This window comes from Musca autumnalis, unplaced genomic scaffold (genome assembly GCF_047663935.1).
Source record: "Musca autumnalis isolate F117 unplaced genomic scaffold, ASM4766393v1 scaffold_2, whole genome shotgun sequence".
Lineage (NCBI taxonomy): Eukaryota > Metazoa > Arthropoda > Insecta > Diptera > Muscidae > Musca > Musca autumnalis.
This window is the reverse complement of record NW_027411755.1, coordinates 11,128,413-11,153,415: the sequence shown is the minus strand read 5'-3', so window position 1 is coordinate 11,153,415 and position 25,003 is coordinate 11,128,413. Positions and strand designations below refer to the sequence as shown.

At 36.4% G+C, this 25,003-nt stretch overlaps 1 protein-coding gene across 1 annotated transcript in view; it reads left to right on the top strand.

The window, feature by feature from the left end:
- The first annotated feature begins 1,659 nt into the window (after positions 1-1,659).
- The window catches only part of LOC141393630 (probable phospholipid-transporting ATPase IIB), a 91,918-nt gene continuing 68,574 nt past the window's right edge, over positions 1,660-25,003 (top strand). The window contains exon 1 of the mRNA XM_073966923.1: positions 1,660-3,457. Within this exon, the coding sequence (XP_073823024.1) occupies positions 2,640-3,457 (818 nt within the window). The 5' untranslated portion in view covers positions 1,660-2,639. The remainder of the gene's footprint in view (positions 3,458-25,003) is intronic.

The window sequence follows — 25,003 nt, the reverse complement described above, 5'->3', positions numbered from 1 at the left end:
TTGCATATTCCTCTCATGGAATAGATGAGAGGTAGAGGGTCAATAGTTCTAAAGATATCAGCCCAACTGATGGGGAGCTACCTGTTTCATGCTACGGGCCTTGGTATTCTAATTCCTGAATTCTACGTACGACTTTCGTCTGCACATAAAATTGATTATCCAACGTTTCAAACTTGGCCGGAGGGTAGTGTACTCTGTATCCTCAAACACCGTAGAGTGCTTGACAACATTTAAAACCCAAACCCACCAGGCTAACCAGGTTATATGTAACCTGGGTATAATTGTACGTTTATTTATTCCCGTATTTAACAAGCCCACTACAAATGCCAAATGCCAGAAGGTGCATAAGTGCATACGGGCTATAATAGGCAACTGGAAAGCTATTTTTGACCGCTGAGGGGGGGGGGGTTCTTTGCTACGGGCGACAAAAGCGTAACCGGTCTGCACGATTCACATTTGCTGGTATCTTTGTCTGGATTTGGTAGAGATTTAGGAAGATACTCTACTCCCGGCACATCCAGCTGTTTCGTTTCGTTTCACCTCAGGTATTCGGACAGCAGGTATGTGGCGAATGGCTGCAGCAGTGATGATGTCTCAGAAGGATTGGGCAGATCTCTGAAGCGGTGATTAGTGAACTCTCTGAAACTCGGTCAATAAAATGTCCCATGATTAATGAAATTGTGGCGTTCAGAGGCGATGAAATCGGGCGGTCTGCTGATGGACGCAGATACGGGGTGATGGTCTGACCCAATAGAAAGGACGGGTTTCCAGTGAAGTCATTTGCCAGTCCACATGCTCAATTCCGTTTCAGTAAAAATGTGAAATAAAAAATGTTATAAAGGAAATAAATGTCTAATGAAAGAAATATTATAAAGAAAAATTGTTTGAATTTCAAATGTTCTTAGAACTAGAATCTGTAACTCATTTTTTGACTTATCGACAAAAGTCGGTAAAATTAAAATGTTTATATTTTCGGTAATTAACGAAAATTTTCGGTAAGTTAACATCCAAAATAAAGCTGTCGTTAATTCCGACCAATAGTAACAGTGTTGTCAACTTTTAAGCCTTTACCTAATTAACTGCGTGTTGCGTGTGCGTTCAAAAAAACAAAAACAAAATACATGTATTTGTTTTTGTTGTCAATTTGAAATACATGTATTTTGTTTTTGTATTTTTGAACGCACACGCAACACGCAGTTAATTAGGTAAAGGCTTTATTGATAAAATTCATTCATGCTGGGAAGCAAAATGGAAGGCTTCTTTTCTGCGCGCTCTCTTGTAAAATTCATTGAGGAATTCATAGAAAAAGATCCGATTCCGCGGCATTTGTACTGTACACTTGCAGTGATTTAACTGCATCCGTGGATGCTGGGAAAGAACAAAAAAATCAAACCAATATAAAAATTTTTGATTTCATAAAAGAAGATAATAAATTATCTTAGATCGCCATCTATATTTGAGATATAGAAGATATTATAGATAAAGAAGTTTATTTACATTTAGATGTGGCATCTCTTTTTGCCCCCATAATCCACAGCTATATTGGCAGCATTGTACAAATGACATTTTCTTACAAACACATAGAAAAATTGGTCTCCCCACTCACAGTTATTCGTGTTGTTGAGAGAAAAAAAAAAAAACAGCTGTTTGTGCCAATTTGAGAAGCCCCCCACATACCACCAACAAAACATTAAGTATACGCGTTAATAGGCGAACGGAACTGAAAAGTAATAACCACCAAATGTTAAAAATTAGCAACAAATCTTTGTGAAAATGGTTAAATTTTAAACAAATTACGGATAATTCTTATAAATAGTGGTTCAAAATCAAAGTAGTGGCTAAAATAGTACAATTATTATTGAAAAGAAATTGGGTGTTATACTTGAAAGGTGAAAAAAATCTAGCTAACGCGAAAAAATGTACATAACTATGAATGAAATGTGACATCTGCCCGTGTGTGTGTGTGCTATGTGGAAATTACGGAAGCTCCCTCTAAATTTAATGTGGGCAATTGAATAATAAACCAACCCGGCCAGATAAGACTTATCAGTGAATACCATCAAGTCCATAAACGAAAATTTAAGGTACAATTGCAAGTGTAGTTTTTATAACAGCAGCAAATTTTAAAGTGCCCTAATCGTCGTCTCCACTGAAAATATAAACACTTGGAACAAAGTAAACAAAAAAGGCTCATTAATAATTTATAAACTCTGCGGTTTTTTGCAAAGTCTTCCTCCGGTAGCTAAAAACTTAAGATTTTTGAAAAAGATAAAACAACGCCAATAAACAAAGCTAACAACAAAACCACGTATTCAAAAAAATTAGTCATCTCTCCATTTGTCAGTATTTGCCAGTGGAGTAAGAGCCAAAAAGAAAAAATAGACAACAACTTGTTTGTTTGTGTTGTTATTTTGCCCATTTGACAGATATTTGTGTTTTTGTGTATTTCTTAACGTTTACACATCTGCTGGCAAAGTAAACATAAGCCCCCCTCTCTCTCTCTGGCTTTGTGAGTTACTTTTGCGCGCTCTTTACCAAACACACACTTGGCGCCCAACATTGCTCTCCACCACCACCTGCACCTCTCCCGCCCACAGTAACTGCATCTTCTTCTTCTTATTAAACAACAACCAACAACTATGACAATTGACAATGATGGTGTAACATTGAGAGATTTCGATGAAGAATCTGATGGGGATTCTGAAACAGAACTCATACGCCACGATGACAAATACTCATCTCAACAACAACAAAAACGTGGGGGCCGTCAACAACAACATGACTCTCTGTTTTACTCACAACAACCACCATATGGTCACAGTGGCAGCAAAAATTTTCTCAGTCAAATTTTTTCTGTTGTCGGTGGTGGTTCGAAGCTCGCACGTTCTAATTCCACCCAGCAAACAAATTACAACAATAATAACAACAATCACACCTCGAGACGAGATAATTTACGCGGCGGTGGTTCCTCTTCGACAGCATCATTAACGCGTATCGGTGGCGGGGACGGTGGGGGTCAAATTCGTTTTCGAAATGAACGTAGCCGTGAACGTTACTACGACAAATCAACGGATTTTGCGGATCTAAATAATGCGGCCTCGTCCGCCAAATACAACAACAACAATTCATCGTCCTCTTCGTATAGCCTAAATAATTTTAACAACTCCTCCGAACGTTTAGAATCGGTTATGACGGGTTCATACAACTACTACAGTGATTCGATACAAATGTCCGGCATGGAAAATCAAACAAAACCCAAAACGAAATCAGCAACCACAACTACCTCCCCAGTGTCGACGTCGGCTGGTGGTAGCGATGCCGCCACAACCGGTGCTAATGGGGTCCTGCAAACCGTCATTGATCCGGATAATGGCTCAACAACAGTTTTCTATCAAAAGAATCGCCGAAAAAGTAAAAGACGTTCCTTTGGCAATTTGTGCAAAATGTGTTTGTGTGGGTGAGTAATTAAAATAAAAAAAAAAAACAAAACACAAGAAAGAATAATTTATTGCCAAAATTAAAAAAATAGAAGGTATTTTTTAAATGATCAAACAAGTTTTGTGGTGGTGATTGTTTACTACTCGCGTTTCCAATGTTCTGCCTCTCCTTCTCTATGATAAAGTGATGTGTGTGTTTCTGTTTAGAAAATATAAATAAAAAGCTAAACAAGTTTTTGAGAAAAAATAATTAGCAAAAATTAAATCAAAACAAAATTAAATAAACACAAATTAAAAAAAAGATTAAACAAGTTTTCTTCATGAAAAAGTATACAACAAAGTAAAATAAATAAAAAAAATATCATAACCAAACAAAAAGGCCAAGTTTAAGTGAACTCTTTGTGATTGAGTTGTCAAATGTCAAGTTTTTATTAACCGTTATGCCATGAAATGTCACGAGATCTGTGTTATATGAGTGATGAGCATAACTGTCAATAGCCAAAAGCGAGGTTAAATCATCTAAAAAAAAGAGGAAAAAAGTGAAAAAAAACTTATATGTTAATATTAAGAAATTCAAATGCCAAATGTGAATGTGATAAAAAGTGTAACAAATAATGGATACTTTCATACAAATAATAATAATCACAAAGACGGTAATGTAGAAACACAAGTAAACTATATTAGGTATATTTATTAGAAAAAATGTTGTTTTTCCTTGACTATATTGAACATCATAGAGGCAAAATTAAGGGACAACATCATACCTGAGATGGTTTTGGAGAAAATTAAATATGTATATTAAAAACAGTCTGATAGGAAAATCTACTGACAAACATTGGGAGGATCTTATATCATGTTTACATTCGAGCTATTTGTAAAAGAAATTAATGTAAAATCTTAAAAAAAATTTAATACCATAGGAAATGTTCAATTACAGTCACTTCGAAAATACGGGGACAAACTATAAGCGAAAAGGAGGAGCATGAAAGACATCAGAAAACGGAATATATTCTTAAAAATATTAGAAGAATCATAAAAATCACTAGAAAAAATTTTATGGATTCGTATGATAACTGAAAAATTGAACAATTAAGTCAGAACCCACGAAAATGTTGGAACTTTCTGAATGAGTGTTTGAGAAAGAAGAACGAAATAAGAATTATCTTATAGGTACATAAAAAATCAGGGCAATCATGAATAAAAATTCCGTGCGGAATTTGTTCCCTTTCCCCAATTTCACAAATTTTTATTTCCGAGTTCAATGACTACTTCTTGAATATTCCACGAATCCTAAAAAGTGGGATAAAGGAAGAAATTGGAGATAATTTTTATAATTTGAGTAGCCTTACGCGTTGTAGCACAACATTTTCATTAAACAGTGTAACCAAAGATGATATTATCAATGTAGTAGACAATTTAGGCACGGGAAAAAGTCCTGGTCAAGATGTAATGGATGGAATTTTGTTAGATTCAAAAGATTCAATTAGTGAGCATCTCTCATCAACATTTAAAAAAATGATACAGACATCAATTTATCTTGATGTGTTAAAAATTGCCAAAATTATTCCAATACCGAAGTTGACAAATTCCATTAAAGCGTCTGATTATAGACCTATAGCTTTGCTCCCTCTTATAGACAAATGATATGAAAAATTGTTACATAAACAACTTTCAACATTTCTTGAGTTAACCGGACAAATGTATCCTATGCAGTTTGGTTTCAGAAAAGGGAGTGGCACCCAAGATGCTGTTGTAAATGTGATCAATATAATTTGTGAAGGTTTTGACAAAAACTTTGGTGGTGATGGAGCTATATTTTACGATTTATCAAAGGCTTTTGACCTAGTTGACCATAAAATTCTAATTGCAAAACTACCGTACTATGGAGTGAGAGGAAAAGAATTAAATCAGTTGGAGGATTATCTGAGAAACAGAAGGCAATTCGTAGAGATAAATGGTGTAAGAGGAAATATTGGGTTAGTGGCACACGGGGTTCCACAGGGAAGTGTACTGGGCCCCTTATTATTTACGGTATACCTTAATTTACGGTATACCTCAGTAACTTAAAATTGTATGGAAAATTGCTAATGTATGCTGACGATATTTCTCTTTTTTACCCTTATAATGACGCAGAAATCATAATGGAATATTTCCGGCTAAATAAGCTTCTCTTAAATCCCAATAAAACAAAACTTATTCGATTCAGACCACGTTGTCCACAGGATGGTACATCTTTTCATGTCACTATTGGAAATACCAACATTTTTGAGTATCAGTCGTTACTCTTTTTGGGGATACATTTGCAAAACAATTTAACATGGAATCTGCATATGGAAGATCTGAAGAGGGACGTTGCACCAGCGATAGGAATCTTGCACAAATTCAAAAATATTTTTGATGTAAAAACAAAGAGTTTGCTATATAACGCTTTAATTCAAAGTCACTTCACATATATGGCAATGATATGTGCATATAAAAAGAGTGTATATTTAAGGTCACTGCAGAGATCCCAAAATAGGGCACTTAAAATAGTATACAATTTGCCGAAGTTATACCCTACGTATGATCTATACATGGAATATACAAACTACAGATGCTTACATACATGTACAAGGTGGCGCAAATGCAATCTTCCGAAGTTTTTTGGCTGTAATTTACAAAAAAAATGAAAAAGTTTGATTCTTCTTGTGGATTATTTTTATTTGGACTTTAACTTTTTTTACATCAAGTCGAGAATATGATAGATATCAGATAAATGGCCGCCGCCATAGTTTATTGTCATTTGAGCCCTTTTAATGGCATTTTACATCACTTTGGCTAAAACTTCCGGCGATAGGTCCTCACATTCTTGGCGGATATTGTCTTTAAGAGCTGAAAGAGTCTAAGGATTGTTGACATAAACCCGCGACTTCAAAAGGCCCCACAAAAAGAAGTCTGGAGCGCCTCATCACTCATGATTATTTTTGATGAAAAATCATCTTCCTGTTGGTGGTGATTAAGGATGGCTTGATCGTATGTTAGACGTGATTGGCGGTCAACATCTAACAGCTTGTGCACCGTCTGGACTTTGTACGGAAACATCTTCAAATCTTGTACCAAAATTCGCTGTAAAGACCGTCAACTGATACCCATTTGCGTGGCACGTTGTCTGCCCTATGTCGATGGCGCTTCCATGACATTCTCGGCTACAGCAGCAATATTCTCTGCAGAACGGATACTCCGGGGTCTGCCATGTCTGGCAGCACCTCGTGCCAGTCTCTTCGAGGCTAAACGTCTGCGACGAAATTCACGTTGTGCCAAAGTCACCGACCGATTATTGGTCAAATAAGTAGTCACCAATATTCCGCGTTCTGAAGCAGTGTAGCGTAACATTGTTTATTAACGTGTATTTCGCATGTGTTTAATACACAATCGCAAAAATTATAGCATTTTCTGATAGGAGAATTAATTTTGTATAAAGTCATACACAAGACTGGTCCCACAACTATTCATTTTGATTTGAATCAATCTACAATCAACACAAGAAATAGATCTAATTTGAGAGTCACAAGATGAAGGCTTGAAATATCCAAACAACGAATAGAGTATAATGGTTGCTTAGAATACAATAACTTACCCAATCATATAAAGATTCTCACGACAATTTCGTCCTTTAAAAGAATGGTAAAAACAATGTTGATTTGCTTCTGACGTAAAAAAAATATTAATTAAAAAAAATAAAATTAAATATTTTTTAATACTAATTGTAATAATGCATTCACGTCTGTAAGATGATACATATTTTAATCAATTAGCCCCTATAAGCCTTTAAGGCGCTGGGGCAACATTTAATATTTGTAATGTCATATTTTTTGACATTACGAATACCGTGCCTTTTAATTTCTTCATTCATTTGAATGCTCCATCGAAGCTTAGGCCTGCCGATTCTGCGTGCACCGCCATTTGACATGTATTCATACGCCTTTTTAGCGGGTTCATCCTGGCTCATTCTTATGATATGGCCTTGCCAACGCAATCGTTGCATCTCGATACGTTTAACTATATTCATGTCTTTGAATAGCTGATATAGCTCGTGGTTCATACGACGTCGATATTCATCGTCAACGCAGATCGGTCCGTAGATCTTTCGAAGAATTTTTCTCTCAAACACGCCAAGCACTGCCTTATCTGCTTGCGCAAGTACCCTGGCTTCGGAGCCATACATTAGCACGGGTAGTAACTGCGTTTTGTAGAGCGTTATTTTTGTTTGACGAGATGTGGCTTTGTTTTTAAACTGCTTACTTAAACCAAAGTAGCATCTGTTGGCCAATACAATTCTTCTTTTTATTTCACAATTGATGTCGTTTGTTGTGTTTACGGAGGTGCCGAGGTAGACGAAGTCTTTAACTACCTTAAAATTATAGGTACCAACTTCCAGAGTTGGTCCGAGCTCTATGGACGCTTTGCTCGTCGACACCATCAATTTGGTCTTTTCGCCGCTTACCGCCAGACCCACCTTCGCAGATTCTGCTTCGACCTTCCTAAAGGTGTCAGTTGCTTCCTTTACTGATCGTCCCAAAATGTCTATGTCATCAGCATAAGCAAGTAACATGTGGCAATTGGTGTAAATTATGCCATTTCTTTTGACATTTGCATCTCGTATTACCTTTTCCAGCAAAATGTTGAATAGGTCACACGAAAGGCTGTCTCCTTGTCTGAAACCTCTTTTGGTACTGAACTGTTCGGAGAGATTCTTTCCAATTTTAACTGAGGACCTAGTATCAGTTAAAGTCATCTTACAAAGCCGGATGAGCTTTGCGGGGATACCAAATCAGACATTGCATGGAATACCTTTAATCGGAGGGGACTGTCGAATGCTGCTTTATAATCGACAAAAAGGTGATATGTGTCGATCTGCATCTCTTGGGTCTTCTCCAGGATTTGCCGCAGGGTAAATATCTGGTCAATGGTGGACTTGCCAGGTCTAAAGCCGCATTGGTATGGTCCAATTATCTCGTTGACCATAGGCTTTAGTCGTTCGCACAATATCCCTGACACGATCTTGTAGGCAATAGGGAGTAGACTTATGCCCCTATAGTTAGAGCATACAGTCTTATCTCCCTTCTTGTGGACGGGACACAGGACGCTCAAGTTCCAATCGTCGGGTACGCGTTCTTCCTGCCAGATGGTGCTAACTAGCTGATGCATACACCTTATCAGCGCGTCGCCTCCGGTTTTAGAAAGCTCGGCTCGTAAGTCATCGGCTCCTGCTGCTTTATTATTCTTCAGCCGGTTGATTGCTGTTTTTACCTCATCTTGACCGTGTGGTATACATTCTATACCATCTTCTGGGATTGGATCTGTGGTATCATCGTCTTCGCTACTATTGGATACCAGCAGATTGGATAAATGTTCCTTCCATATCCTGAGCACGCTTTCTGTATCTGTTACCAGATTACCTTGCTGGTCTCTACAGGAGGATGTGCGTGTACCAAAGGCATCTGTTTGATGTTTCACTCTTTGGTAGAATTTTCGGACTTCATTATGGCACCTGTACATCTCGATTTTTTCACACTGACGCTTTTCCATTTCTCTCTTTTTCTTGAGGAAAAGACGTTTCTCTTCTCTCCTTTTCTCCCGATATCTCTCTCGTGCGCTACGCGTTGCTACTGATTGTAAAGTAGCTCTATGTGCCGGATTTTTCTCTTCGGTAGCAGCGTGACACTCCTGGTCATTCCATGAATTCCTTTGTTGAGGTCTCTGGTATCCAACTATGGATTTTGCGGCTGTTTGCATGGAGTGGGCAATATTTTGCCATTGGGACAAGGAGTGCTCTCATTAAGCAATTGGGCTAGTTGAGTGGAATATGCTGTGGCTATCTGTTGTGTTTGCAGCCTATCGATGTCCAACTTCCGCGTTGTGTCTGTTCGTGCTTTATTTGCGTTGTTTAGACGTGTACGTATCTTTGCTGCAACAAGGTAGTGGTCCGAATCAATGTTTGCGCCTCGGAACGATCGTACATCCAACACGCTCGATGAATGTCTTCCATCTATCACAACATGATCAATTTGATTACTTGTTCTTTGATCTGGAGACAGCCAGGTGCCCTTATGAATATCGAGATGATTCAATCTGGTACTCATGCTTTACGTCATGGCAGATATAATACAGTGCGTCACCTTTAGGTGTTGTTGTGACACCTTTCCCAATCCATCATATTTCCTGTATGGCAGTAATATCGGCCTTGTACTTTTCAAATTTTCAGATCATGGTCCTTAAAACGTTTGCGGGGTTCGTCAACTTTAGAGGGGTTCGTTTTTCTTTTCTTTCGTTTTTTCATAGTAGGCTTTTTTTTCTAGGGGGGGTTACTAACCCGCAATGAACGGAAACAAACAAAACGATTCCCGTACCAATCACACAAAGCCACAAACTTTTCAGCTTCTCTGAATCGTTTCATTCTCACAACCAAAACAAAAACACAAACTTTTCAATGTAAAAAGATAGAAACCGTACGATTGCTGTATTGTAACTTCGGCTATGCTTTGCCGAGTTGTTTCATTCACCACCGAAACAAAAAGAATTTTTGGGAAACGTTTCCCGTGCATATTGTCAATGACACACTCATACACACGCACATGTGATTGCTTAACAACCCTATAAGTTAGCATCAGCATACCACAGAATTTTATCAACCACCAATCAGCATACCACAGTGAATTTTACCACCAAACGTTTTTGATTTATTCACATGTGTTTAGTACTATTCCGTTTTCTATCTGCTCTTGTGGAGTTGAATACTTTTCGCTTTTCGTTTTGTTTGCACTCACGAATGTAATCAAAACAAAACTAAACAGCGAGCTTGGCCAACGGGGGTTATGTTTCGTTTTGTATTGTTCCTATGGAAAATACGAAACGAAACGATTGGAAATGTTATTTAAAGTATTTTTACGTACGCTGCTAACCCGACGCCCAAACCCAAGTTTTCAACGTTCTTATGTGTGAACGCGCGGCACATGTTAGCTCACTACCTTTAACGGGTGTTAAAGGCAGTTCCCCAGGTGACACCACGGGGAGGTCAGTGTCCACTTGAGATGAAAGAGGGACTAAGATAAATCCTGGGCTTTGCCATGATAAAAACCGGTCAGGACCGTTCCTTGGTATCTTCCATCCACTAATTTATTTGCTTTTCTATAATTTGCCGTTTTTTTTTAATTTTTCGACTTCATTCGGTGAATAATTTCATATATTCATAAAAATAAATTCACAATAGAAACATTTTTTGCACAATGGAGGCTTTTGCTTGGTTTACATTTACGAAATCCATTCGATTTCAACTGTCAAATCCATATGCTAAACGTCAAATGAAATCCAGATGAGATTTCATTTGACGTTTGAGCTATGAAATTGACAGTTGAAATCGAGTGGATTTCGTAAATGTAAACTTAGCATTAGACTTAAGTATACACCAACGTAGATTCTTCTGGAACGTTTGTCATTTCCATAATTTTTCTGCAGTTTTGTTTAGGGCCTACATTAATTTCTTTAATTTCTCTTTACAACCAAAGCTGTCCCTAGTTTTGTTACTCCACTCTCTCCAAAGTTTTCTTACTCCAAAACTAGTTGTAAATGAAAATATATTAATTATTCATGAAAGTAAAACGTGACATATTTTGTAAATGAAATTCCAATGAAAATTTTGAACAGATATTTAAATTTTTCCACTTTTCATCTTCTTTTCATTTAGTATGTTTGTTCACACACGTTTACAACATTACTTCACGTGTTGAAATTGCCCCAAAAAAGTCTTATCTGTCATTATCACACCCACGAACATCGATTGTGTGACAATTTAGGTCATGTTTTTGAAAAACATTTTGAAAAATTAAAATGAAAATAAATCATTAAGATATTTAAACATTTCACGTAACCGATGAATATATATTTATATGCATCTGAAAAATCGTCCAAAATATTATGTGATATTTCCATCAGCTGTTTTGATTAAGATTTTCATTAAGCTCGCACACAAATTCACTCCGCTCAATATCGAATGGAGAATTTAGACTCATGTTGTCAAGCCAACTACATTCGAACTTTTCTGTAACGAATACTTCTCCATAACGAAGTAGTTTTTAAGACCCAAGTGGAAATTCTCATACAAACTAAGCTCTCTATAACGAAGTAATTCGTCGGTCCACAAGTGCTACATTATAGAGAAGTTCGACTGTATAATCTAATGACATTTAACAAAAATTTTCATTGCAATTTGTTATCAATAAAAATCATCTGGAAATATAAGCGAAATCATTTTTAAAATATTCTTCTGAATGGAAAATGATGCTGATGAGATCATAATTTGAATTTGATTGAAACAAAATTTTCCATAATTTTTCTGTTGACGGCAGCAATTGCAATTTTTATAGCAATTTAAATAAATAAACATTTCGAAATAAACTGTGGTAAAGACCAATAAATAAGCAAACTGTTGCTAAAGCCCTCGGCACATACGGTCCGTTTAGTGACACGTTGGGACACGCGTTGTCTCAAAACAGTTAAATTATGTTTAACTTTAACGCGTAACCAAACGTGTCACTAAACGGATCGTATGTGCCGAGGGCTTAAGGAAGTCTTGTGTGATATTTTCAATGTTATGGCACAATAGTAGAAAAAGAGATCGTATTTTGTACCATAGCCTTCTGGTATCGGAATATTGAACATTGCTAAACTTCATCTGCTGCTTTCGTCTATAGAAAACATGTTCCTTAAAGACAAATGCTTAATAATTAATTTATTAAAGTCAATGCTTTTACCGCCTCCTTATTGTTATAAATAAATAGTATTTTAATATTATTTAAAAAATATTATATTCATATAACTATATAATTTTCTTAATGGCCTGTCACAAGGTTGACTGTATTGAAAATAACTTGAAATAGCTTTTTCATATATCACATCCCAATAGGTTCAATTAGCACGTGTGTTTTGTTTCAATTCTCATTTATTAATTGCTGAATGTTCCGCAGCCATATATTTCTATTCTATCAGGGAGGTATGCATTTTCATTGAAATCACAATAGCAATGCAATAAAAATTCATTACTGGAAAGTAATAAAACAAAGTGTTCCGATAGTGTGTGACTCAGTATAGACTCAGGTTTTAAAATACAAAACAAATTGCTGAAAGGCTGGTTTTTGCTGCGGTCGAAGGTTTGCATGTGTTTTGTTTTATTGTTAATTACACACAAAATAAAATTGTAATAATAAATTAAAACACACAATTGCTTTCGAGGGCATTTTAAAATTGTATCGTAGATCGACAACTTTAGATAGCAGAGAGTAATATTACACATCGTCTGTTTCAGAACTCCAAGAATCTACAACTTTTTACTGTTTTTTTTTCGTTAACATAAAGGGAAAATTGTCATCTTATTAAAATGTGTAGATTCTTGCAAGTTCTGGAACAGGCATACAGTGTAATATCGCAACGATATATACCAAGACCAAAAGTTCTTCTTATAAAGATCAAAGGCTATTCCTATATAATGCTTGGTTTACATTTACGAAATCCACTCGATTTCAACTGTCAGTTCCTTTGCGTATACGTCAAATGAAAACTCATCCGAAATCCATTCGATTTCATTTGACGTTTAAGCAATGGAATTGACAGATGAAACCAGTGGATTTCGTAAATGTAAACCAAGCTTAAGACCAAAAGGCCCAAACAATCTTATACAGAACAAAAGATCTTCTTATGAAGACTAAAGGTTCTTCCTTTAGAAGATCAAAGATAAGCAAATGGTCTTTTTAAAAAGATCAAATATCATTTTCTTCAATGTTGGCATGAAATGTTGGAACCTTTTATAAGGGGCCTAATTACGACATTCGATTCGATCGAGTATTTGCTATGAAAACCTATGCTTTTTTTGTGGTGGTTTTTATGTGGTTTTCCGCCTCCTTCTTGACATCCGATCCGTTCAATGCCCGCCTTGTCGTAAATGACCCTGCATGAATGCCGTTTATATGTACCATCTTCCGTTATAGTTGGCCACATACCCAAGCAATACGTCAGGATTGACCTCTCCCATCTCCTAAGCCTTTCCATTTGGCTCGACGATATGAAGAACCGGGAAGTCATAGGAGACTACGGGTTTTATAATCTGTTAGTATATCAGAAGTTTGATTCTATTTGATAAGCCACCTTTGTGACGTATAATCCCTTGATACCCAAAGTAAATTTTGTTGGTCCTGCTAAGGATAAAATCAACGTGTCTTATGAATTTGAATTTTTCGCAAAATATGACACTAAGGTATCTGATTTTGTCGGATACTGATATCACTTCATCTCCGAATTTTAAATTTGGCCGAAAGGACCTAAAGTTACGGTACACAACTTTCGCCTTACCCCTGAAAACATTCGCCGAGCATTTGCCCACGTTTAGCTTGAGGTCCCACATAGTAAAATACCTATGTAATGTCTCAAGGTAAACGTTAAGGCGGCGACACAGAGTATTTGCTCTGGGGCCTGACATAGCCAGTATGACATCGTCAGCATACGACAGTAACAAGCCCCCTTGAAGAGGCTCGGGCATGTCACTTACGAAAATATTGTAGAGCAGGGGGCCTAAAAGTGACCCCTGTGGTACCCCTGCTTGAATTGACCTGGGGCTTGACAGCCGATCGCCCACTTTTACTTTAAAGTGTCTGTCCTGTACCAGTCTGCAAGTTTGGTGATCGAATCCATAATGTTTTAATTTATATAGAATTCCCGAGTACCAGACCGAGTCAAAGGCTTTAGCAACGTCAAGGCTTACAGCTATTGTACCATATTTCTTTTCGAAACCCTTCACAATATATGTCGAAAAGACAGATAAGGCGCGAGACGTTGAATGCCCCCATCTGAATCCGAATTGACTACCTTTTTGCACCCTTTTGTCCTCGACCAGAATTCGTAAACGCTTCAATATGAAATATTCGTATAATTTACCAAAAGCCGAGAGCAGAGAAATGGGCCGATAGCTCCCACATTCATCAGACGGTGTACCCGGTTTCAGTATGGACACAACCATGGCGTCCTTCCATGCTTTAGAGAAGTAACCCAAGTTGAAGCAATGATTAAAGAGGATGACCAAGAATCCACAAATCTCCGACCCGACATTTTTCAATGCGGTATGTGGGATTCCGTCCAACACACTGGATTTTTTGTTCGGCCTGTTGGCAATTGCTTTGCTTATGCAGCTGGGATTGATGAAACCTGCTACATTCCACCCTTCGACACACTGTTGAACCATCTGCTCTAAACATATCGGAGAATGTTTCCAATGGTGACCTATCACCCAATCCCTCGGCAGCTAGACTGATCGAGCTATGGAAAGACTGGCCCACGTGTCCATTCATGGGTCGTAACATACCTTGGACGTAATCGGCTAATACCTCTGCCTTCACACCATCATCACTTATACGCTCACCATGAAAACCTAAAAAACAAAATTATTAATGAAAAAATGTAAATATTTGTTGAAATCGTTGAATAATAAAATTTTTGGTAAAAATTTCGGAATGAATTTGTGCTAGAATTTTTTTATTTATTTTTTTGTAAAACTTTTTGACATTCTTTTAACAAATTGCTAATGCATCTACCTTAATAAATGTACGGTTGGTGATGCGAATAGATTTTCATAGTTCGATTTTTTCATTCACGAGCAAATACTCGATCGAAACGAATGTCGTAATTAGGCCCAAGGATCGGTAGAAAAATTCAATGTCGAGTTTAGAGATACGTAAAGCCGATTATTAGTCGGAAAATTTTCAAAAATCGTAGTCGATTATTGACTACTGAATACCGGATAATCGATTATTCTTAATCAACTTTCAAAAAAACAGAGTCGACTATTAAGCGTAGTTTATTTTTCGTGGTAGCTGACCATTAATTCAAGTTGAACACTAATCGTAGTTAACCATTAATCGTAGACGAGTATTAGTCGTGAAGCTTAAGACCTTAGTAGTCAAAGCTTCTTCCCTATATATCATTTATAATTGTATTATAATTTGGTATAAATAAACAAAATAAATAATTAGTCGTAGTTGACCCATGGTAGAACAAGAAAAGGTAGCAGCAATACCCAGCTGACTGAACTGGGTTGTAGTGTTAGTCCCAATTTACATTGGGCGAGTTTACTTGCGGCAATTGTCATTTTGTAGGAGAGAGAGGTGAGGCATATGGTAACCCTTTGCCTCTCAACACCCTCTCTCACCTACAAACTGACAATTGCCGCAAGTAAACTCGCCTAATGTAAATTGGGACTTAGTGTCAAATTCCATTCGACATTTTATGTATTTATTTATATGTTCGATGTATATTAGGGATATATATTTTTGAAGAACAAATTTATTCATCAGAAACAAAACTATTTCCCATAAAGACGGCTTCATATCATTGACATGTAACCTCCTCCAGGTCCGAACGACATGCCGCACTCTAAAACACCGCTTAGAGAGGCGGTACAATATTTGTTAATATGTGTGGTATTTTGTTAAACTTGAAAAGAATAAAGCCCTAATAAACATGTTTTCAAAAGCAAATGATTGAAACATCTTCTCTTTTTTCAATGAATTACCAGCGACCCGAAACATTTTTGCAAGTATTCTACTTTCTGCGAGAAATTATGCATTTAGTGGAATGATATGGAAAAATTCAAATTGAAAATCTAACGAGTTTTCATTCATGTTTTCCAAAATATTCAATCAAATGTGAAAAATTATTAGTTTTTTAAATTCCAATAATTTATAGACATTTCCTTGTTTTGTTTACATTTACGTTGACACTAAGGTTTACAAACAAAAACAAATTCCTTTGTGGTTGTTGTTCGAGTTGTATTTGTTGTAGTATTAACTTTACCTTGTATTTATTCTACCATGTAGTTGACCATTGAAAACAGAAACGATCGATTATAAGCGTTTTCGGTTGTTAATGAAAAATCGAAAGTCGACTATTGGAACACTCTTAAAAAAACGATTAACCCAATTTCGAGTTTTAAGTTTTAGACGAAAAACGAATTGTCGAAAAACCGATTATTGCATTTCATTACGTATCCCCTAGTCAAGCTTTTTATTCTTTTTTTTCAAAATCAATAGTCTAATTTATATTCTGCTTATCTACACATAATGCTTGACTGACTGCTCGAAAGTCAACTTGTGTATTTTTACAGCAGACATATTAGATCAGAGATTTGTGGGACATTTTGTAAAATGTTTATACTTTTTTCAAATGCCCATTCAACCGAAACTGGTCAAAGTTCAATGATTGGAAAATGATTACACGTTAATTTTTTAGAAAATTTTTATTGAACATTGTCAAAATCCAAACTAATTTGGTTAGCATTTTGGATCTAACCAAACATTTAGAAAATTTCAAAATAATTTTAATGACTGATCATAGATAAACCGTAAAGAGATACTGAGCGGTAAAACGAACAGTTCAACAGACCGACAGAGTGTAACCCTTCGGCTTTTGCTTCCTTATTAGTCTTCAGCCAACTTACTACTGTCTTCCCCTACACACACTTGTCACAATTTCTATCTTCTTTCAGCAAAAAATTAAAAATGAAAATGGGCAGCTAAATCCAAAACGCAGCTAAAACCTATGCAGCTAAGTTAAAACTACTATACAAAGCCGATATAAGTCTTATGCTTGGTTTACATTTACGAAATCCACTTGATTTCAACTGTCAATTCCATTGCTCAAACGTCAAATGAAATCTCATCTGAAATCCATTGGATTTAATTTGACGTTTAAGCAATGGAATTGACAGTTGAAATCGAGTGGATTTCGTAAATGTAAACCAAGCATTAGTGCTGAAATCCTTCTCCCTTTGATATCTGAAGTCTGGGAGCAAGAGACCTTTCCGAGCGAAAGGAAAGATGGCAAAATTGTAAAATTGCTAAAAAGGGTGACTTAACGGAATATGAAAATTGACGTGGTTTTTGTGTTCTACCGACAATAGCAAAAATAATTGCCAAAATTATCCTCAACCGTATCAAAGATCACCTGGAGGATTTCATAAACTCAACCCAGCTCGGATTGGTGCTCAATTATTGAGCAAAGTATTGAATTTAATTCAGAGCTGCATCTACTTTTCATCGATTTTAAAATAGCTTTCATCAGCATTAACCGCACCTGCATTTGGAATTCACTGCAGAAAAGAGGTAAGCTTATAAACTTCTTAAAAGGAAGCTACAATGGCACAAACTGCTACGTTTTGCATAACAGAAAATTGTCTCGAACTTTTCAAGTTGTTGGTGGACTAAGACGAGGTTCCATTCTCTCACCTATGTTAATTCTGTTTGTCACGGAGGACGTATTATCTGCAACTCCGCTTTTTAAATTATTTGCTCTAGGCAGATGGCATTTGCCTACTGTCAAGCAGAGTCAGAGACCAAACACAATCTGCCACAAACCTACAAGATTACCTGAGAGGTACAGATAAATTTAACAAAAACCAAATACATGGGTATTAAGACAAAAAAACGAACAACATTTATAGTACGTTTATATATAACCGGATTTAACAAACCCACTGGGTTTCAAATGTTAATTCCTTTGTGTATACGTCAAATAAATCCTCATTGAGAAGGTTAACTCTGCAAAAAGGCTATAATATAAACATAGTCTTACATGCAGGAGGTCAAAGCTATGCCTCAGTATACCAATTCTGTTATTTGGGAAGCTTGGTGGACCCAGATGGTGGCGCAGAAGTAGACGTAGAAGCAAAAATTAGTAAAGCTAAAGCAGCATTTGATATGCTGGCAGCAATTTGGCAAAACAACAGCATAAGCCTACGAACAAAGCTCCGTATATTCGAATGTACGACGTGCAAGATCACCATCGGCGTTACAAAACGACAACTAGTTTTTATTAATCGCCGCGTGTATTTTGACGGCGTGTAGTAACGAAGACAGAGCTCTCACTCCAAGCAAATCAGATGGATGTGGGATCTGAAATCCGAAAACGTAAATGACAATGATTCGAAAATGGCCCTCGAAAGTATTAGAAATTTATGAACAAATGTTTGGGAAGTTAGCAGTGAAGCCAGTATGATTTGAGAGAAGCTAATGTTCATGCAATTGATGCATGATGATAATTTGAAACGCCACCTCCAAATAGAGATTTGTCTCATATAGAGAATTCAATAAGTGATTATTTGACCGATGTTCCCAATCACATAATTCAATTCAATGCCGAGACTACTTCGTTTAATAACGAACTCTACAGCAGATTTACAACTGTGGAAGCCGTTCGTCTAACAGTGTCACGGCTAAATAATAAAGTCATGTGGTTTGGACGATATTTCTAATTTCCTAGTTGTTATATTTAATAATTGTTTAAACAATTCATATTTTCCTAAATTCTGGATAATAGGAAAGATTCTTCCCATCAAAAAGAAAAAAAATTCAACAGACATTAACAATTTGAGACCGATTTCAATGTTAGCAAATTTGGTCAAGTTATTTGGACAAACGGCTATATTTCAGAATTTCAATTCGGCTTTAAAAAGCTTTTTCACTGATAGGAAGTTTTATATTCAGCTTGGAATATGAAATCTGATATGAATAGTGTATCTTGTGGGGTTCCCCAGGGGTCTATTTTATCGCCACATCTCTTTAATATTTACATGCACGACTTTCCTCATACGCATCAAAATTCTTTGGGTGTGTTGTACGCTGACGACTGTCTTTTGTATGCACACGCGGAATCTCCAAGTGAAGCGCTGTCTATTGTATCCTGTCACTTAAGAACGGATATGCTTTTTATACGAATGGGGCATAAAGATCAATACTTCCAAGAGCGAGGCTATGTGTTTGAGAAACGCTTCCGGTAAATGCAAGAGATGGGTAGTTCCTGAAAGTAAGTCTTTGAGACTGTCTCTGAATGGTGTGGAAATACCACTTAAAGACAGATTCAAATATTTGGGAGTCTGGTTAACCAAATTGTTTAAATTTAACCAAAATGCACGCCGCAATTTGGGGAAGGCATATAGTATTAGGGGGTCAATTGGAAGACTCTTTAATAGCAGGGTATTACCTGAAAAAACAAAGTTATTGCTATACAAAACTACTATTAGACCCGTTCTATCTCCAACGGTAATGAAAGAGTTCAGAATACTGGAAAGGAAAATACTACGTCTCTGCGTGGGAAAAAATTTTCAAGCGTATAACAAGCGTTTCTCAAATCAGTATATTTATGAGGCAGCTCATGTTACCCCAATATCAGTCTATGCCATGTAATTAATTAAGAATTATTTAAATTTAGTCAGGCGTTCTCGCCTGGGGTTCAATCAATAAATTTATAGTCAGTTATAGTTAATTGTTTGTTTACTTTTTCTATATTTATACCATATTATTTCATCGTGGTGTAAATATAATGTTATTGTAATATCATAATGTGCGATGCATACTTTTAGGCTAACATGAATCTTATCGATTTCGGCAAACCTTTCTGCAAAAGATTTAAATACAAGGATGCCAAGTTGGTGATTTTGACGTACAAAACCACTGTCTAAGCAGGTGTATGTTCACTGTTCCGAGGTAAAAATCGCCATAGATCTATGGAATAAATCTGGTACTTTACGTATTGTGATTTCATAAGAAAAACTATTTTCATTTTATGTTATGTGTTTCCCCAATTGCATCATCATCGTCGTCGACGTTGTTATCATTTCTTGCAACTGTTGCATTAAATGCAATTGCAAATTCTATGAAAAAATCCCCGCTAACTGAAGCGTTAAACGGAGTGAGGCAATCGACAATGCTGTTGATGGTGGCAGCGGTGGCGGTTGGTTGTCTTTGTCGGTGGTGCAATCATTGTCTGTGGCTTGTTATCAAACGAAGAGAACCACTAAAACATTGATTCGCAAAAGTAACAATCTTTACCTCTGCTACTTTTTTTCTTCTTTTTCATATCCAAATGACGCATTGCTGTTGTTTAGATAAGAGGCAAAGAAATCACTGCACACCGTTAATATTGTGATTGTAGATAGTAATATTAGATAGCAGGCGCTATTGCTACCATCAGCAATACCATTCCCGATTCCATGCCTGATATAATCTACTTCAAATTACGTCGTTATAGCAAATATGTTGGTATTTTATTGTCCATATCAAATTAAGTGGAAACTGAACAAGGCAAACATGAACATAACCCAAATGAATTCCCTCCCGGTGTTTATCAATTCCGCCTCTTTATTTGCCTGATGGCGGCGCGGCTTCTATTGTAAATAAATAAAAAAGTAAACCAATTGATATTTGTTTTCTCTTTCATTGCACTTCTCGTGGTGAGCTATTTGCCTAAAGACATTACAAGTCCCAGAAATATAAGTGTTAAATTTCTGTTTATTTTGGTGTTATAATTTTGTTGTTTTCGTTTTTTTTTTTTTTTTTTTTTTGTAAATTAAATTCAATACCCCACGAAATCATCGCACCAATACAATTTGTTCGTTAAGCCAAAGAAACGGTTTTCGTTTTCATTGTAGCTTAAAGTCATTTACTGGTAAAGACTTACGTCAGCCTCCCCTTAAGTCACATAGCTCCAAGATATCCAACAAAATAATTTATTGTTTAAGCATTAGTTTTTGTTGTTTTGTATTTTCATTTGAAAAATCATAAATTTATTAGAAGATTTAACAAGAGAAGAAAAAATCGTTAAACCTTCATAAATTCAAGTTGTGACCTCCGAAAACCAGATAGACATCAACATCATCATCATCGTCGTCGTCATCATCATCAGCAATAATGCCTCTCAGTCTATGGTCGGTGTTTTTTTTGCTCTTCAATGACAGACATGTTAGCATCAAGTAGTTTAGATGCACTCAAAGAAAAATCTGTGTTGAATGTTGGTTGTACATTATGTCCGTGAAGGGAACAAAATAATGAGAAAAATAGTAGAAAATAATTAGAAATAGTGTAATTAGAAGATCATTTCTGGGAATTTATTGATGCCACGTAACCGAATATCAAGTTACTTCCCGTTGAACATCATATTGATACAAATGTACTAACAGTTTCCTTTAAAGCAAGAATATTATCTCCAGAGAAACTCAAAATTTGCAAAATATCAAGTAGAATATATGATCCACTTGGGGAAATGCCGATTACATATGGTTTCAAAAGGTGACGGCGTGTGGGGATTATCGTTGCCTTAGTAAAAGTACTGCAAACGTGTTGCTCTGCTGATTTGTCGCATTCATTTTATTTCTGTTATTTATTCCACTTGGGAACATAGGGTATCTACAAGTTCATTCCATTTTACTTTATCGTGACAAATAGTTTTAATTTCATTAAATGACAGGGTTATTTTTGCGATGTCCGTTGTTAGCGTTCTTCGCCATGTATTCATCCGACGTCCCGTCTTCTGTTGCCTTGTTGATTCCATTCCAAGGCATATCTTGCAATGCTGTCGGGGGTTTTACGAAGAGTATGTCCCACCCAGCTCCACTTTCTTTTCATCAGTTGTTTGCCAATCGGTAGTTCGTTTGACTTCATCCAGAGTTCGTTATTAGATATTGTATTAGGCCATTTTTTGCACAATGGAGATTTTGACTTAAGTATACTTCAGGATGCCGTAATAAAATGTAAAGAATCAATGGATTCCGCATTTTTTTGGGTTGAACAAGATTTTTCATGAGATGTAACATAGGTTCACTACAAGGTTCCTCACCCCGACGAAAAAGGTAATCGAGAATTCTTGAATGGTATACATTCGTTACTATGATACTATGATGTATCTGGTCTTGAAGGTACTGATAATTTGTGTTCGACCGATTTTCATTGACGTAATATTGGTTGTTAGAACTAAACCCAATAGAATTCAGAATGTGCTTGTTGTTGCCAAGCTTTTTATAAACAGTCATTGATTTCTGAAAAAGTTCTTGTAGAGTGACAAGAATTTTACGATGATGACACCATCTGGTGAGTTTATCTCCTTAGTGTTGTTTCGATTCTCAATACGATGAACTTATTTAACGCGAGGTGTTATTATGGCCACAGAGCTTGATACTGTTACGGAATTAGGTTTAACTAATCTCCGTGTAGACGTTGTTTTATTCCCCGACACGATTTGTACAAATAAAACAGGGTTCGTTTCAGATTACGTTTCTACAATGTATTATTTTCTTTATTACACTTATTCGGAACCGACTTTAATTACTAAGCACGCAGCTTGTCTCTAGTTAGCACACAGCTCTTCTTTAACCGATCTGTTCAGTTCAACGCTTAAAACACAACTAACTCGCCGTTGCTCGTTCCACCTGTATTTATCTCAAAATTCCCTCGTTCAAGAATCCTCTAGAACACGTCTGGCAACACCTCGAATCTGTGCAACGAACACACAGACGCACATTCGCACTAAGCGAACAACCAGACTCACATACATACATGGGCGAAGATTAGTACAAGTGGACAAGCACACTAATGACGTAATTACAACAACAAAGAAATGCAAGAAATAAAGAAGTAGCAAACTAAACGACAATTACATGATTATGGCAAAACAAAAGCACATTAATGAAAGGTAAAGTAAGAACTAGAATGATGAAGAGAATTCTACATGGTAGTTGTTGTTGCTTAAATAAAGTCACGGCGTAATAAAACTTTACGTTACAATTTAAATTTTTAAATTAACGAAAATTAAACTAAATTAACTTAAACCTATCAGTTACATTCGTAACAATATCTTTCCAAAAACAGTTTCCAGTTTCTCATTGGCAGAGTATGGTGTACCGTTAATGCGATTTTAATTTTAGGAATTCAATTTCATCATGGACATTTTCCATTCCATTTTCTGATTGACATCATTTAAGTCAGCTCTTAAATCACATACTTTTGTATCCAACTCATTTAGTATACGATCCTCAGTCTGCTGGAACTGTTTCGTGAGTGGCAGACCCAGTGGCAAGTTTGTAGAAATCATCATCAAGTATCGGTTTAGTGGGCGACTGATTCTCAGTGCAGAGTTACATCAGTGATTTCCCGTAGCCTTCTCTCCATCTCAAGCATCCTTAATTTCCCCAAAAAATCAAAAGAAGAATGATAATACACCAGTACTTTTAAGGCAAGGACCAGTTTGCTTATGCTGCCCTTTTGGCATATTCTGTTTAATCTGTGGGGACATCTATATATACCAGTCGGGTACTGGTAGGCCTTAATAATAAGCATATGTATGTCTTCTTCTGAAACTGTTCCGGATTCTACACCAAAATTTTTCTGAGACGTAAAAAAGTGCTTATGATCGCGAACTTTTAGCGGCATACTCAGTATTGAAGTATTTCCAACATTTTCTTGAACGATGTCAGTTAGATTTTCGCCTAGATTCAACGCCTCAAAGCAATATTGGTTCCATTTTCCTTGAATTATTCAGCGAAAGAGGAAGAAGTAAAATTTTAGGTTACCATCAATCTTTTGAAAATCGAAGAAAGAAATTGTATGTAATGTAAATTCCAGACGAGCGATTTAAAGTAGTAAGCGTAGATATTGTTAGACTTCTTACACCGTCTGAAAGGTATACAGATGGTTGCTGCGTGGGAATTAATAATTCCTTTAATTAGTATAATAGACGCCGCATGGTAACGGATGGAATAGAGGTCGAAGGACCAACTTATCTATTAAACTTGGGTTTGTCAAGATTATTTTAAGTCGAAGGACCATTTGGTCAATCAAACATGAGCTATTAAAGAATATTTAAAGTCGAAGGACCAGCTGTTATATTAAACATGGATTCTTTAAGAATATTTTAAGTCGAAGGTCTAACTGTCCCACCAGATGTGGGTTCTTCAAGAATATTGGAAGTTGGTGTATCAACTGGGGACTTCTAAATAATTTTCCTAGTCAAAAGATAAACTGCTCTATCAAACGTTGGTTCTTCAAGAATATTTTAAGACGAAGAACCAACTGTTCCATCAAAAGTGGGTTCTTTAAAAATATTTTAAATCGAAGGTCTTACTGTCCCACCAGAACGTGCGTTCTTCAAGAAAATTATAAGTTGGTCTACAACTGTGGGGTTCTAAAGAAATTTTCTAGTCAAAGGATCAACTGCTCTATCAAACGTTGGTTCTACAAGAATATATGAAGTCGAAAGACCATTTGGTCTATCAAACATGAACTAACGGGTGATTTTTTATCTATTATCTTTTTGGCAACACTGGTTTAAACAGCTGACGCACGTTTCGTATTTTGTTTCACTGTCAAACATCTTCAGTTTGGTCTATAATTTAACAATGAATCGTCTTACAAACGAACAACGCTTGCAAGAATTGAAGCCGAACGACCTACCGCAACGTAGAATTTTTGGTGAATGGGCTCTTGGAAAGTTGGCCGAAGATCCATTTTTTTTATCGAAAAATAGTTTTCAGCCGCCTAGATCGTGCGATTTGACGCATTTAGACTATTTTTTGTGGGGCTATTTTAAAGGTCATGCCTATACACACATGCCCGCTTCAATTGACGCATTGGAAGACAACATTGATGCATTTATTCACGAGATACCGGCCGAAATGTTGGAAAGAGTATGCCAAAATTGGACTAAGCGGGCGGACCATTTGA